General features: G+C 36.1%; 1 protein-coding gene across 8 annotated transcripts in view; it reads right to left on the bottom strand.

The window, feature by feature from the left end:
* Positions 1 to 17,310, bottom strand: part of KMT2E (lysine methyltransferase 2E (inactive)) — a 58,184-nt gene that overhangs the window by 37,579 nt on the left and 3,295 nt on the right. For 3 of the 8 annotated variants that reach the window (XM_023918944.2, XM_086886705.1, XM_086886707.1), the window contains 2 exons: positions 10,190 to 10,246; positions 512 to 696 (listed from right to left, as the gene is read on the bottom strand). In XM_023918944.2, coding sequence (XP_023774712.1) covers positions 512 to 582 — 71 coding nt within the window. In that variant the 5' untranslated portion in view covers positions 583 to 696; positions 10,190 to 10,246. Of the gene's footprint in view, positions 1 to 511; positions 697 to 8,593; positions 8,672 to 10,189; positions 10,247 to 17,310 lie in introns of all 8 variants that reach the window. The other 5 variants (XM_023918943.2, XM_023918947.2, XM_023918946.2 and 2 more) reach the window with 2 other exon arrangements.

Genomic DNA, 17,310 nt, shown 5'->3' with positions numbered 1-17,310 from the left:
CTAAATGATTTTTCTACTAGCTTTACAATTAGAAATAACTTTCTGAAGGCATGGTATTAGCCATTTAAGCTAGGCTTTCAGTTTTCATTATGAAATGCACCCCTGTCTTAATTACTATTTTCTTGCAGCTTAATGCACTGAATTAATTTATCTTTCTAATGTGCAAAAACAAAAAAAAAATTACATGCAGTTAAAAAGGAAACTGAAACGGCAAAATATTTTAAGTATGAGAAGTAAACTAAGCAGCATCTTTATTTCTCAGTCTGATAAGCAGGAAAAATATGCATTTGTAGAAACATTTAGCTTCTCTCCTTTGCTCCTCCTGAAGTGGAGGAAACTGACAATGTCACTGAATGAAGTGACGGTTATTAATTTAAGCAATTAAATATTCAATGAAGTAAGGAAACTGTTAGGTTTTCTCCAACTGTATTCAAAAAACAGTCATGAAGGAAAAATGAAAAGGAATTAAAAAATAAGTAAGAAAACTTACAAATTATGTTCACATACTTACTCTGAGCCTGCAGCCATTTCCAAATAAGAAGTATCTGCTGTATCAACCCCCAATGGGATCACTATGCTCATGACGTTCGTTTCTGATAAATTCGATTACTACGGAGTCCTATGCATTGGTATCCAAAACACTGGGGCATGCCAGCCACAGTGCTCATTGCAAACATCTAAGTGCATCCACAAACCCTGTCAAAAACGAAATGAAACATGCAGAAGATTAAGTCAGTTCATTTTAAACTCAGGCAATTTTACATCACCTATTTAATTAGAAAAATTGCCACTTTTATCTGTCACAATTATTTCATTAGTTTTATTTTACACAAGCAAAAGGAAAACACTCAATCCTCTCTAAAAGTTAAGTGCAAATAAACTTCTTTAAAGACTGTGATAATCTTAACACCTGAACTTGAAAATATTGGAAATGGACAACCATTACAATTTATGATTAAAAACCCCAGCACAATAAGGGAAGTGACAGAGAATCACTTTATGGCAGATTTACTAAATATGAAGTACATTTGCTTACTGCCCCATGTTGTCAAAGCTTAGTTGCTGTACCTTTCAACAGAAACCTAGTTAGGGAAGTTGCATGTACCTCTAAGGCAGCACTGTTCACTTGATTTGCACTTAAAAAAATAAATCTAGTATCTTAACTATCATTTTGTATTTTGAAAAAAAAACAACATTCCACTAATTCACAATAATGATAGGAAATATTTTCCATTTTAATAAATCACCATTAGAAGATACTATTCCCATTCAGTGCCACTTTTGGAAGTAATTTTTTTAAAGGAGTAGAATAGAAATAATAAGCAGTAGTTTTCAACTGCAGAGCAAACTACAACCTACTTGACTTGCACAAGTGAATACCGTATCAGACCTGTATGCCAGTTGCTACCAGTCCCCTGTGCTTCCCTTAGTGCAGGCTAGGGCTGAACACCCAATCAAGTACAGGAGAAATAAAAACAAATATTAGTCAACTAATGCACTTTTATGCTCTAATACAGACTGGGTTTTACACATGTGACCAGGTAATTTAAGTAAAATAGCTCAGGATCCTCAGTACTTACATAATGAATAATTGCAAATGCTTTCCAAAACATCAAAGTTGCAAGACCACAGATCACTTTGCAATGAAACACATACCGTGCCTAATAAAGATACTCCTCTCATACCACAAAATGTTGTATCTTAGCTGATGTCTAGATGAGCACAATTTTGAGATCAACATATTTTCACAGAATCACAAAATGTGCTGAGTTGGAAGGAAGCCACCAGCATCAAGACCAACTCCCAGCCTTGTACAGCACCATTCCCAAGAATTACACCATTTGCCCAAGAGGATTATCCAAATTCTTGAATTCTGTCAGGCTGGTGCTGTGACCACTGCCCTGGGGAGCCTGTTCCAGAGCACAGCCACCCTCTGGGGGAAAAACCTTTTTCCAATATTGAACCTGAACTTCCCCCAGCACAACTTCAGACCACTCCCTCAGATCCTGTCACTGGTCACCACAGAGGAGATCAGTGCCTGCCCCTCCTCTTTCCCCTCATGAGGAAGTTGTAACCGCAGTGAGGTCTCCCCTCAGTGTCCTCCAGGCTGAATAGGCCAAGTGACCTCAGCCACTCCTCATATGGCTTCTTCTCAAAGTCCTTCACCACCTTTGTTGCCCTCCTTCGGACACTCTCTAATAGTTTAATGTCATTTTTATACTGTGGTGCTCAAAACTGCCCCAGCACTTGAGGTGAGGTGACCCCAGAGCAGAGCAGGACAATCTTGCCCAGCTGGCAATGCTGTGCCTGATGCCCCCATGGGGGGTGGGTGGCCCTCCTGGCAGCCAGGGCACTGCTGACTCATGTTCAATTTTCCATCATCCAGGACACTCAGCTCCCTTGCTGTGGTGCTGCTTTCCAGCCTCTCATTCCCCAGACTGTCCATACATCCATGTCTGTCCCATTCCAAGTGTAGAATCTGGCATTTTTCCTGGCTGAACTCCATTTTAACATGTAATCCTTGCCAAACACTATGCTACCAAAAAGCACAAGCCCCTGGTGAAAAATGGACTTCAGACAAACACTGTGAATTAAATCTGAATTGTCTTATTTTATTAATTAGGTCGACATCTTCAGGATGGCAAAGTGGCATGTACAAGGCATCCCTAAGGGTGAGATGGCAGCAAGTCTTCATCTAGCTTTTGTAACACTAGTGAAGATTGGCAATTAACTGAAGAACATGCCAAGATGTTTGAAGCACCTAAACCTACAGTTAGTTCATTCTCCTTTTAGACAGCAAAAGGTGTATTTTGGTCCTGTTACGTGAGATACCAAATACAATGAACTAGAAGGCAACTGAGCCAAGTAGCCATTGGAATATTCTACTTTCCTCATTTAAACACTGAGTATTTTCTTACTAAATACCACAAGTAACAAACCGTATCACTAGCTATGCAAAAAAGTAAGAAAAAACGTACTATTTTCAAGAATAAGCAGCAAGAAAAAAACATTAAATCAAGAGGAGGCATAGAATATTTTCAGTAGAAGGCTTAAAATAAACAAAAGCCCCTCTAACAGTTAAGTGAGTACTCATTTCCGTACCATATAGATAACTCTACTCACAGGGCAGAACCCTGAACAGCTGCACCAACAACTTAAAGAAATATCAACTCACCATTTAGTTCCCATCTTCTGAAAAAGTAAAAAATTTACCCAATAACTAAAAGGAAACCATGAATTTTTAAAATCCAGGAAAATCAGCTAGCCCAGGGTTAATGGCTGTTCCATTACTCCCTGCAGTGTGACCTGTGCTAACAAATCATTAGCACAATAGAGTTTCTACTTTGCCTGCTATTAGGTAATTCTAAAAAACAGCTTTAGTGGTCTAACATAGGTCTAAAACACATATTGGACAACACTGACTAGGATCAAGATCTTCTCTTAGAAAGATGTTTCTTGCACTTAAACTTGACTTTGGTGGTGGTGTGTTTTTTTCTTAAAACATTTTCTTTAAACACTTCTGACCAGGTAAAGAACCAGCTGTAGAATAATGCAGGCAAAAACGCCCTGGAGACTGATGGAATGAAGAACATACTTAGACAGCTGTCTCATGGGCTGTGACACCTTCAGACTTGCATAAAACAACTGAGGTTACCCAATCATCATATATTCAAGTGACTTCCCCTGTCAACACAGAAAGAAGAGAACTGCTTACCAAATCTGATAATCAAGTGATATTTGGGGCTTCTTTTAAAATGTAATGCAGAAAAAAGAAGAGTTGTGCATACATTTTTAGAGCTATGTATAGACTGAAAATTAATGGCTAATGCATGTCTCAATTAATGACAATATCTGACAAAGCAAATACATCACCATTCTTGCTAAAAGACCACCACAACAAAAACAAACAACCCAATAAAGAAAGGGGGGGGGGGGGGACACAGCCAAAACAAACTTCCTACCCTATAGCAAGCTATTCAAATACAGCTCTGTCAGAATTCAGTTCAAAAATTCCAATAGCCTGATCTACACTGAATAAAATCAGAAACTTGAGGAATCAAGATTTTTTTTGCCTGAAGAGCATTAAACAGATAAAACAAATCTTTTATCTAAAAGGAAGTGGAACATGATTGCAATATTAACTCACTGGTTTTTACCACCTTCATCACAAGATGAAGATAGTAAGAAAGCTTTTCTTTCCTTTGCTTATAGTTAACTATGGAAGAATGAAGTCAGTCACCAGCTTGCAATATCTACACAGCCAAGTTAATTCAAACAAACGTTGCTCCTTATTTATGAGTACCAATCCTCAACAAATGCCCATAATGGGAGTAGGGGGAGATCCATGATAAATTAATAACACTACACCCACTTATTAAACAAAACTGTCACCTTATATATGGGCCATCCAATTATGATCACTACAGTGATGTCAAATTTGGAATGATGGAAAATAATTATCTTCTGCCATGTCAGAAACAGAAGCATTGTCATAACACACTATTCCCAATATTTTTCTAAGTTCAGAAAGAAAATAACACAACCACTGGGGAATTTCATCTATGAAGAGACTGCTTATCCTTTGATGCTTGGTATTTTAGATGAGTCATAAAATACTATCTGCTGTCATGATTTGGTACTTTCCAATTCCTTCAAGTATCCATCTATTTCAAGTAATTATTCTTTCAGAACTCAGACAAACTGTCATCTATGGCCTTTGAGAAACTGTTTTCTTAAGTACATTCATTTCTCCAACTCAGTGTTTAAGAAAGTATTTCTTCAAGTAGTACATGAATTTGAAAGACAGGAAGACCACTCTGGTTTCTCCAGTTAATTCTGGAGTCACAGAGTTAAAACTGTTATAAAAACTGCTAGTCCAAAGTTCACTGATCAACTCTTTACTGAGCAAAGTGGCTCATCTACTGTGCCTTAATTAACAACAATAGAGGGCCTTCCAATTTTGTTAAAGTCTACTCTATTAGTGATAATACACTCTGGAAGAATTTTGGCAACTTCTTAGATTCACCAAATTTTCTCATAATCACCCTACAGCTTTATTATAAGAGAAAAAAACCCCCTTATTCAAATAAATTTTGCTTTTATTTACTTGCAGTAAAAAAGTTTATCTTGCCCTAACAATAAAATGTTCATCTTAAAACCCAGACAAATTTCTGTTCAATCTGATTAAAACATCTTATGCAAGGATAAACCTCCTCACATCCACAACACTTCACTGTTTATTCATACTGGTTTACACTTTTAATGGCACTTCTCGTTGTTTCTAGAGAATAACAGGAGCTTTTTGACTCAACAGCTACATCAAGTCTAAAATATTTGAAGACTCACCATACTTCTCATGATCCTTCATGATACTTCTCATTTATGACACTAGGACCCTTTCTGTAAAAATTAACTGTACTCAAACAACAGAAGTATAAAAGCATTATACATTCAAAAATATTAATCTCTGTGGCTTTATACAGAGAACGTAATTTATGCAATAAAAAACAGGAAATAACTCACACATTATCCCTGAGGTATTCCACTAAAACAACATTATTCTGTGGTCTAACAGAGACCACATTTCCTTTCTGTCATGTCCTACACTAAGATGACTTGTGTCACATCAGAAGAAAAAACTTTTCCACTGGTACACAAAGGAGGAAAAACCCCCAAATATAGACAGCTCAGCTCTTGAATCAGAAGGTAAGTGGGTGATATCCTGAAATGACATCAGTAGTTTTCAACCTGCTAGATCCTATGCTGTATGTCTAAGAATACTATAGCTCTTGCTTAGATGCACAGATAAAAAACTTTTCATAAAAAACAGTGATAAGAGATGGTGGCAACACCAGTAACAATTTGTCTTAAACATAAAAAAACCCTAAAGAAACAGCAATATATCAAGATAGCATTATTACTTATAATACTTACAATAATATTATTTATTACAATGTGGTGAGGGTTTTTAGTTTGTTGGGGGTTTTTAAACCAAGTTTATGTCTAATACTACAAAAATCAGAAGGAAAAAATAAAATAATAAATGAAATTAAATAATAAATGAAAACTGTCTTTGCTATTCTTCACATCTCTGACAGCTTCTACACAGACAGTGTAGAAGTTCCTTGTTTTTCCCTTCCCATTAATTGATTTCCAGATTCTGTTGTCATGTGACAAATACAAAAAGCACACAAAAGTTACAGAAAATATATTTACTATGGAAGTTAGGAACAGAATTCAAAGCAACTTGATATTTAACATTTGTTTTCTACTTTATAAAGGGACATAAGTGGAATCATAAATTAAGCCTACAATTAAATTATATCCTAGTTCAAATATAAGAATTTTCCTACATACACAGAAGATTACACTAACTTAAGTATGCTGATTGCTAAATCAGTTCAAGTTTCTCACATCACTAGGTATTACAAAAACACTAAATCTTTTTGTTACTGTTTTTATTACTTCAATATACTAACTCCCAACAACATGTAAAGTTCTTCGGTATTTTTTTCTATCAATTGCAGTTATCAGCCATCACCTGTCAACAATTACAAGATTCAAAAAAAAAAATTACTGGATGGTTTAGATGTTTCAGGATTTGGGAGATTCCATCACAGAATGCCTCTGCAAAGACAATTACCAGGATCTCCCTAAACACAGAGATTTAAGGAGAAAAATCTAATTCTAATTAGTCTACAATTAGGCTATTTCATTAGATGCAACAGTGCTGGTTTAAGATAAATGATTATTTAGATTTTATACTAATGCATACGACTTCACCTTGAAGTCCTTAACTAATGCCATTACAGAAGTATTACCATCTCTACACTGTCTACTCTGTATTTTCACAGAGTCCATATATAAAATCAACCTAACTAGAGCTGAAAAATTAATCAAGACCTTCTAACCTATCTACATATGACAACTATCCTTCCTTAAGAGCAAAATTATATAACCTGAAATATGTATTACAAAATACATAAAAGGTGAAAGTGGTAACTTTCCCGTATGTAGTAAATGGAGTAACTGAAATGGCCAAGAATAATAGTCAGTCCCCAACACCTAAGAAGTTATTGTTTCCCAACTTACCCAGCAATGGACAGCTCACCTCATGTTTATGCAGAGCTTATTTCTGCTGAACAAAAGCACAGAAGAGGCTCTCTTTTGCTAAACTAAGAGTACTGGTAAACCTCTTCCCTCACACCTTTAAATCCAGGCAAGAAATTAGTAACCATTTCCTGGAGCAGTATTAAGTATCAGAATACACACAGTATATATGAAGGCTCACTTTCATGATATGTGCACAAATTTTAAGGGAATTAAATTGAAACAACAAATAGATTTGCTGAAACTGTCAATTTTCCACTCAAGCACTGACCAAAGAACAAGAGAAGAAGAGTCATGAGATTTACAAATAAAAATAAATTAGTGTTAAAACACATGAACTATCTGCATGACAGTCTTGAATCAAGCAAGACCTTTCAGTTTAACCAGCACACAATGCTAACCTGATTATAACTTCAAGTCAATTTTAATGTCAAAGTGTTCTACAGCACTAAGCCCAAACCAAAAATCTTAACTTCCATTTGCTCCCAGTAAAAAATTCAACACTACTGTGAGTCTAGGTTGGCTCCAAAGTTACAAAGGATCACTACAAAACTAATTACTGTTTCCTGTATCAAAATGCAAGATGCAAAGATTTCCAAGATTGTATTATTGCTTTCAGACCTCTGCTGACTCCTGCATATCTTATTGTTACTGGTTTATACAAAGTCATCCTGGGTAATAGATGGCCATAAGGTAGTATTCTGTTTTACTGTATTTTATTACTTCACCATGAATCTTTAACAGGTAAGTTGCATTTATTGAGAATGCAATCTAAACATTCTCCTCCCTCCAATTACATCATATGTGTACACACATTTTGCAATCACGAGCAAAAGCAATTCTTGTCATACTTTCCTTCAGATTTACAGGCCAATAATTTTAACCCATGGTCATAGGAACCATCCTTAACTGCAAGAAATCCACAAGAATGGGCCTAAGGAAAGTTGATACCTATGCCCTAACACAATCTATACAGAAATCTAACTAAAAATGCAACTATCAATAGTTTGTCAGAATCCACAAACACAGAGTGAAAACTAATGTCCTGAACTGTCACAAGGCCAACAAACTAAGCTTTACTACTTGGCTTTCCTACCTACAGGGGTTTTTTTTGCCCCTTTGGAATTTTTTTTTTGTTTTGGTTTGGGAGGTCTGTGTATGCGTGTTAGGTTCTGTTTGTTTGTTGGGCTTGTTTGATTTTTTTAATTTTCTTTTTAATTGGGAAAAGAACAAGAGAGAAGATTTAAAGAAGATTTAATTAAATAAAATCATGCTTTTCTAAACTGCTGCTTTCTACCACTGCTCTGAGCATACATGTCTAACAAGAACTAGATTATTTTCAAAATTAGCAAGAAAAACTGGCATTTTAATGGTACACTCTAGATATCCTTCCAATAATGAACTATACTGTGCACATGTATATATGGATATGCTTGTATCAACACACAAATATGGAAAAAATATGCAGCATATATACACATACCATAAATAAATGTATAAAGTAATCAGTATTTATTCATTGCTGTCTGTTTCTCAGGAGGTAACACGCCTTTAATCAGACCTAGAAGTGGAATACATGAATAAATTACTAATCTGACAAGAAGTTTTCTCCATTTCCCCTAACATTCTCCATAACCCTACCGATTTTCCTAAGAGATTAGGATGGATATCCACATTCCAGATGTTGAACCACTGCAGCTGCAGTAAGAAATGTGCAGGCTTAGAAACAACTGCAAGTACAAATTCAGACCCTTACTACTGTTTGCTGCTTTCTATGGTAACCTAACAGGTAAGTTAGCAGTTTACTTCTAATTTTTGCTGAGACAAAAAAAAAGGGGAGGGAGTAGGAAAAATATGACAGGAAAAATAGTAGGCACATTCAAATATACAAATTAAGACCTCTTAATGACCAACTCCTGCAAATCATATAGAAGAAACAACCTGTTCTAGGAGTAATTTGGTATCTGTAGTGTGTGATCAAACATTCCCACTGATTTCCCTCTCAGCAGTATCTTCTTCCTCATCACAAGCCCCTCAATAACCTCCTATGCTGTTCAGGGTCACCTACACATTGCCAGTACTCATATCCATCTAACCTTCTCACATGCCCTGTCAGACAGACAAAAACCTAAAAACTATGCTATGGCTGGTTTGAAGTAACACTTAACAGACAACACCTAAAATCATTATGCTTCCTCTCCCCGTTTCTCACAGGACACTGCTCAAAGCTGCTCCTATCTCCTGCATTTTCAGTAAGCTTCAGAGAGCTCAAGGCTATTAAGTTCCTAGCCCCGTCAAATTCCTGTTGTATTAGACTATTGGCTGTACTGACACAGGTCTACTTAATCATTAGACCAACTTATTTTAAAAACATTGCTATTACAACCAACTACAAAGTAAGACTCCTACTCCAACTTTGCTTTTAAAATAGTGCCAATAAGCATGATTTACTAACACAGAATAGCTTGTGTTGGAAGGGACCTGAAAGATCATCCAATTCCAACATCCCTGCCATAGGCACGGACACCTCTGCTACCAGGTTGCTCAGGGTCCCTATCCAACCTGGGCTTCAACACTTCCAGCAATGGGACATTCACAACTTCTCTGGGCAACTTGTCTCAGCTTATGAACATACTGAGACAAACACAGGATTTTACACTCAACGAAGACCACAGTCACGTTTGGAATGACAGAGAAACTTTATGAATTGGTTAGAGTTTAGCATCTAAAACAGAGAAATAAAAAAACCCTGCCTCCTTCACGGTATCCAGGATTTATGCATAAAACCCTTTAGTTTCCATCATGTAACAAGGTTTCCATCGGTACAGAGGTCATACATGCACTACACAAACTCTAGTCTGCACAAAGCAAGCCACACTTCTCAGTACACACCAAGATCAGTCTGCCAGTTTAGCCAAGCCTCTGCTATACACGAAAAGCTGCCTTCCACCGGACATAAGCTATTTTCCTTTACTATCTGGTCCAACAGTGCTGCTCTCGCTTATTCCTGTGAGTGAAAGCAAGGTCTGTTCCTCAAGTATTTATGCCAGTCTCTTAAAATATGAAGACTTGCCCTTACCTCTTCTCTCTCTTCACTCCTTTTCTTCTCTCAGTGGAAGTTAGACAAAATATGGGACTAGGAAGAGAAAGAGAATGAGTAGTAGAAGGGAAATAAAGGTAAAAGCAGCTACAGAAAGAATGAGAATTAGTTTATTGAACAGAAATCAAAAAAGCAGCAGAGATATAATAATGAACACCAGGCTTACAGATTTTAAGTTTTTTATTTGCAGAACTCAACAACCCAGGACTGAAAATTAACTACCAATTGCTTGATGTCTGGAAGTTTACTAAACACCTGCTATACTTCTGAAAATAAATCACACAAAAAAGGCCTAGCCATTCAAAAGACATCAGTTATTTGAGCTGGAGAGCAAAGGAACTGTAAAATACAAAACAAGTACAGCACATGAATCGGAGTGAAATTATTTTTTCATAGCAAAATTGCTTATTGCTTGGAGAAGTATATACTACCTACCTAACACTAGCCTATTATAGTCTATCACTGAGAAATGTAAAATGCCTTTAAAGAAAAATTCAAAGGATAAGAACACTAATAAAGTCGTTTCCCAGTAAAAATACCTCGGCTTTACATCATTTTTTTGCATCAGCTATTTTACCGCCAATTATTTCTCCATCTAGCATAAAATGATAAAAAGCTGCTGATTAAACTGGGACAAACTGCCTGTATGTGATTACTCTAGTGTGCAATTACTCTTGAACAAAACATTTCATCTATTACCTTACACTATTATTCCTGATGAACATCCTAAAATAAAACAGCTTTCTGCAAGTATATTCAGTCCACATTCTGTAAGAATACCCTAATTCACGTCTACAACTGCATGGGCTAAGTCTATTTATTTTTTATCAAATTGAACAGTACACTTCATGGCGATTCAGTCACCAATACTCCCAGTAAGTACAGATTTTGGAGAGAAAAAATACGTGGCTAAAAATAGGTATTGGTATTGCCTTCAACACTAAACATTTTGTAGGCTTCATGACATCAAATAAACTAATTAATTTTTTCTAAGCTGCTTAAGAAGACTTGGGAGTCTACTGCAATTATTAGCTACCAACTACAGAAGTAGTGAATTGACTTATTTCAAGCATATTTTTGTTTTGATATGTTTTCACTTACATCATTGCAAAAACTAGCTCCTCTTTTTTATCATGGCATTTGATTTACCTAAATAGTGCTTCAACCTTTACTCATGGAAGCAATTTGTAGACTTTCACCTACATTCCTAGGCCACACTTGTGCCTAGGAATCCAAACATAATCAAGTCAGAAAGTCACATTCGTTCAAACACAAACTTTTAATTCTTCCTGGCAGTTAGAAGACCTCCTTTGTGTAAGTTTAACTACAGTTCAACCTGGACTACATCTTTTGGTAACAATTTGGCAGTATTTCAATGCTCTTCACAAAAACTTGGGGAAGATACTGGCAAGAAAAAATGAGGGAACAGATGGAGGGACTATTTCATGTTCAAGGACACACAAAAAAATACAGAACTCTAAGATCAAAAGATCCTTTGTACTTTCAAGAAGACAAAACCAAATTTATTTTCTATTTCAATTATTCTGCAAAACTGTATTATTTGGGTTAAGAAATTTTGATTCCATGCATTTTAACTCTATAGCTTTGTGTTTTCAATGGATGTTTCAGTATGTTTTTCAACTGCGGTAACAGAAATACCTGATCTTTAAATAAGTACAAACAAATTCTGCCCAGTGATGGAAGCTCAATAAACAGCTTTAATTTGCACTACTACTGCCACACAGCAGGGAACAAAAAGCAGTGTTTGGCTTTTGTCTTTCAGCACAGGAGATATCACTGGAAAGTAAGACAAGAGAACAAGCATCTAAAAGTACCCCACAACATAGTCATTCATAATGCTCCTTCATAATATTAAAGATGTTAAGCATTTGCATCAAATGTTCCTATCCTAAGCAAAAGAAAACAAAAAAAAAAAAATCAGTGGAATTACTTGGTAAGTAATTTGAAGGAGGAACCTTACCCTTATCACCAGTAAAATAACTACTGTATTGTTTATGAATTATATATAAAGTATTCATGTTTCTTTCACAGGTCTAGAATGATAGATTTGGAAACCAAAGGAGACATGCAATCATGCTGTACCTTCCTCAAAAGTTGTTCATAATTTGATGAAATTCTCAAGTCTTCAGTTTAAGCTGAACTGACTAAAACCAGTTTTAGTCAATAAGTTTTAATAAGTTTGCCTTATTGGAAAACTTTCTTTAAACCAATAGTTAAAACAGGATTAACCTCCGAGACTTGAATATCATCTATCTTGTGATACAGTTTACAACTCAGGCCCATTATAACCACTCTAATTAGAAGTTGGATCCCTCTGTCTACTGAAGGCAAGCTAAGAGCATTACCAACTGTCAAAAATCCTCAGCCCTATCAGTCTAGAAAAGTTAAACAGTAATGAACACTAAACAAATTTAAATATGCAGACCTCCTCAAGGTAAAAGGCCCAAATCTACCAGTCTAAGTAGAATTTTAAATTTTTGAGTGGCAAATACAGGCTATTAGTTTTATCAGTTTCTGTGACCGATAAATAACTGTTCTGCACAACATCTTGAACTCTGAAATGGAGAGAGACATGAATGTGGTGGATGGACCATTTGGTGAATAAGGAACTGGCTGTATGGTTGCACTCCTAAGAGCTGCAAACTGTCAAGCTCGATGTCACTGTGGAGACAAGTGATGAGAGGCATTCCTCACAAACTGGTATTGGGACCATGGCTATTAAAAACCTTTGCTGGCAACATGCATTAAACACTCTCAGCAAGTCAGCCAATGCCAGGAAGCTCTGTGGTGTGGCCAACACGCTGGAGGGAAGGGAGAGCATCCAGAGGGACCCTGACAGGCTTAAGAGGTGGGCCTCTGTGAACCTCATAAAGTTCAGAACAGACAAGCGCAAGATGCTGCACCCATGCACACTGTCAGGGAAACACAAGTACAGGTTGGACAGAGAATGGGTGGAGAAAGAGCCCTGAGGAGGACAGAGGCTCGCAGCTGCTGGTTGATGAGCACCACAACACAACTCAGCAGTCTGCACTCTCAGCTCAGAAAACCAGCCATGCCCTGGGCTGCATCACAAGCAGCATGGGCAGCAGGTAAAGGGAGATGATTCTGCCCCTCTACTCCACTCTCAAGAAATCCCACCTGCAGTTCTTTGTCAAGCTTTGGGGTCTGCAATACAAGAAAGAAGTGGATCTGTTAGAGCAGATCCAGAGGAGGTCACAAAGATAATCCAGAGGCCTAAGCACCTCTCCTTCAAAGGCTGAGAGAACAGGGGTTACTCAGTCTGGAGAAGAGAAGGCTCAAAAAGCCTTTCAATACCTAGAGGGGACTTATAAAAAAAGAGGGAGAATTACTTTTTACATGAGTAGATAGTAATAGGACAAGGGGGAACAATTTTAAACTGAAAGATAAGATGTTCAGATTAGATTTATTTAGGAAGAGATTCTTTACAGTGAGGGTGCTGAGGCACTAGGAACAGGTTGCCCAGGGAAGCAGTGCATGTCCTATTCCTGGAAGTTCAAGGCCAGACTTTGATGAGGCTTTGAGCACCCTGGTCTAGTGGAAGGTGTCCCTGCCCATGGCGAGGGTGTTGGAACAAAGTGGTTTTGAAGGTCTCCTCCAGCTCACACCATTATGTGATAGATAAGGGGGCCAACAACAGATTACATGCCTTCCTTCTTAAGTTGCAATACGAAGTACAATAATGCCATTAAAATTTAGTCTTATCATCCTGTCTTTGAACTTAATAGCAATTTACTTTTGTGATGAAGTTATAAAAGTGAATGATTACCTAGATTATAATGGTATAAAATACAAAAAACACAACTACAAATGAGAATAAAATAAAAATGCTTTCCTTAACCTGAGCCTGCAATATGAAATTTTAGTATCTACACCATCCAAGTGCTAATTTTAAACTTTAAAACTAGGAACAATACTATTTCGTCAAGTGCCTGATTTGCAAAATTGCTGATCCCTTCAAAGTCTCACTTAGCTTTTAAAGCACTGGATCTCCATCTAAGCAGTGTATAAACTATCACATGAAACAAGAGGTAGAACTTTAGTATACAATATGCAAAAGTAACAAACATACTCTACTCGCAAAGGATGAAATCTGTGTGCTACTATAATATATTCTTCACAGGCACTTTTGAAACACATCATTTGAATGGACACTGATTTACTAAAGTTCTTACCCATATTTTAATTTTGAAAAATAAGATACAAAACCACTTAGGTCAGGCATGTTAAAGAAATCTTGTGCAATGAAACTGTCTGTCTTCAAAGGTTTACAGATAACCTTTTGAAAATTTTCTAACAACCAACACAACTTAAACCTTGTCTGCTTCATTAAGACTTGCAAGAGGAAATAAAAATAATCTCACTATCTCCTAGCAAGTATATGAAACCTTGAAAAGGTTTCTTTTAAGTACTTGTTTGTTATGCCTTAAAGGTTAACAGCAGTTTTTCTTTGAACACAACTACAGCACATTTTTTCTGTAATGTGAAGGTCATGAGCAGAATTTTGGATCCTGAAAGAGATTAGGTTTTGTGAGTACAACTCTTTGGTTACTAAGAAAATGTGAATACTGAAGCAGATAGAAATATCCATCCTGTGCCATTCAAAAGACCACTACAATTAGTATTTAAAATAATCCAGAATTTGGAAGCATGAAATTGAGGGTTTTTCCCATAATCCACATTCCACATCTGTGGAAACATTTTTTTCCCCCCACAGATGTCTTAAGTGTCACTCTCAGCAATAAATCAGAACTATTTGCACAGTGGAAAAACAAACAGTATAAACAGTGTACCTGTTGAAAAAACACTGTCCAACAAAATCTGCCTTTGAGAGATTCACAAATGCTCATTTGTAAGAAAGTCATGAGGCAAATAACATAGATGCACTTCTTCAGGATCTCTGCAGAAGTCTGAATTGGGCTCTATTTTATATCTTCACCCATCTATACCCCTCCCACTAAATTTTGTTAGAATGTCACGTGACAACAGCAAAATACTTTCATTAAACCTTCATTTACATTAATCTAGTTAGAACAATACCACGATTACATACACACTCCTTAACTCAGTCCCACAAATAGTCCTTACTAAAATTAGTATTAGCATGCAGGCAAAATTAAGACTGTCCTTAGTCAAACCAAAATCATAACTGGAGAAACACTTCAGCCTTTAGTGTGCCACTGTTTTCTGATTTCCTCTGCTTTCCAACAGAACTTTAATAGTTGTGTATGCTGAAACTGTCCAAGAAAAATCAGGGGTTGCATTATTTTAAAGCAACCTGAAGAGGTTATTTAGTCCTAAGAGAAATTTTCCCTAGATTTAGTCTAAAGAGTAATTATTATTTCCCCTCTGGAATTTCCCAAAGGGCAAAAACACTCACCAAAAAGGCTAAGTGACAATTAAGCAAATTTTTCCTTTAGATATGAAAAACTTCAAGATACATAAATGGTTTCATAACTCAAATCCATACTATTGCATTTGTAACACAATATTTGTGGAACAGAAATATGTATTAAAAAAAAGGAATTCAGATTTTAAACCTTCCCTCTTTGAAGAAGTTTGTATTAGTTTTGGGGGAGATGGGTATTTCATTTTTTATGAATATATAAATAAAAACATAAATGGAGTTAAAAAATAAAGGTAGAATTTGTTTTGTATTCTCATCTCCTTCAATCACAAATCTGTTTTTACAAATGGAGAAACTGAGTCACAAAGGCAAACTGACTCATTAAAACTCATACAGGAAAACTCTGAAAGATCTCTAAATTCCCAAGAGGTTCTTAGTGCATAAAATAAACTGTAAAATTTGAAAAATAGTATTTTTTTTGTTATTTCATTATCCTCCCCCAAACACTTTATAACGTGAACAAAGTTATTTTCCTCTGTGAATCAGATGTCTGCTTGAGAACATGACAGAGGCCATGAAGAGCTTACAGACTGTATAGCATTAACAGGGGCTTTCAACTGAAGGCAAGTAAAGAAAAAGGCAAAAGGTTTCCATAAAGGCACATATACTCTTGAAAGTCTTATTTTTGTGTTCTCAAATAAAGAGAATAAGACATGGTTCCAAAAAAAAAATTGTATTTATATAAATAAAGATGATGGGAGCATGCATTACTGGAGAATTAACAAAATCACTCAGCCTTTGGCCTTGAAACACACTAAAGGCATGCATTAACGACACCCTCAAAGTCTAACTATCTTACTGTTCAACTTCAGGTATACCTTAAATCCTACATCAGTGCTATTCAAATTAAAATTCATCAGAGATTGACGACAGCTTTTCCCCTTCAATCCCTTACTTTTGATTGCTTAGCAAATCCAGAAGGTTCTAAAGCTATACTGGAATAGGAATTCATATTGCATTAATTTAAAGGACAAGATTAACTATAGGCATTTAAGAAAAGGTGAAAATTTATTTTTTGCTATTGTTGTTTCAAACACACAATTTGCAGCCTCTATAGTATGTATCCGAGTACACTACACCAACTACCAAATAATGAATCCTTGTGACCTCCCTTCCCCCCACTCAAACATATTTATAGTGGTGATACTAAAAGGTTCGTATTTCATTTAGGAAAAAAATTGGAGGTTATGAACCACACCTTCTCTCAGTACTTGTATCTTGTATATACATTATCACATATACAATTTATATAACAATATACAAAATAAACTGAAAAAAATGTAATGCAAAGATTACATGGCAGCAGAAGAAATTCCGTGTCTTGAAATAAAGTAACAGGTTATAATCACACATGCATTATTCCCTTAAATTCATTTCGTATTCTCAAACTTTGAATACATGGAATTACTACACAGATGTCTAGTGAAGGTATTTCCTGGAAGATGAACATGACGTTCACATATGTGTTTCCACAAAAATATTAAGCTGTCTTTGTGATCGTAATCCACTACTCGCATTGATATATATTACTGATTTTATGTCGTTAGTAGGACAGACAGTTCTACAATATCGATCACAAACGCAGTTTTTCCGATTTACTAAACTGACATACATACTACCTTACAGCACCATATACACACCCCTCGAAGGAGCT

The sequence above is a fragment of the Cyanistes caeruleus genome, chromosome 4 (assembly GCF_971803275.1).
Source record: "Cyanistes caeruleus chromosome 4, bCyaCae1.hap1.1, whole genome shotgun sequence".
In the NCBI taxonomy this organism is placed as follows: domain Eukaryota; kingdom Metazoa; phylum Chordata; class Aves; order Passeriformes; family Paridae; genus Cyanistes; species Cyanistes caeruleus.
Note: the sequence above shows the minus strand (reverse complement) of the source record. Positions and strands in the feature narration are given on the sequence as shown.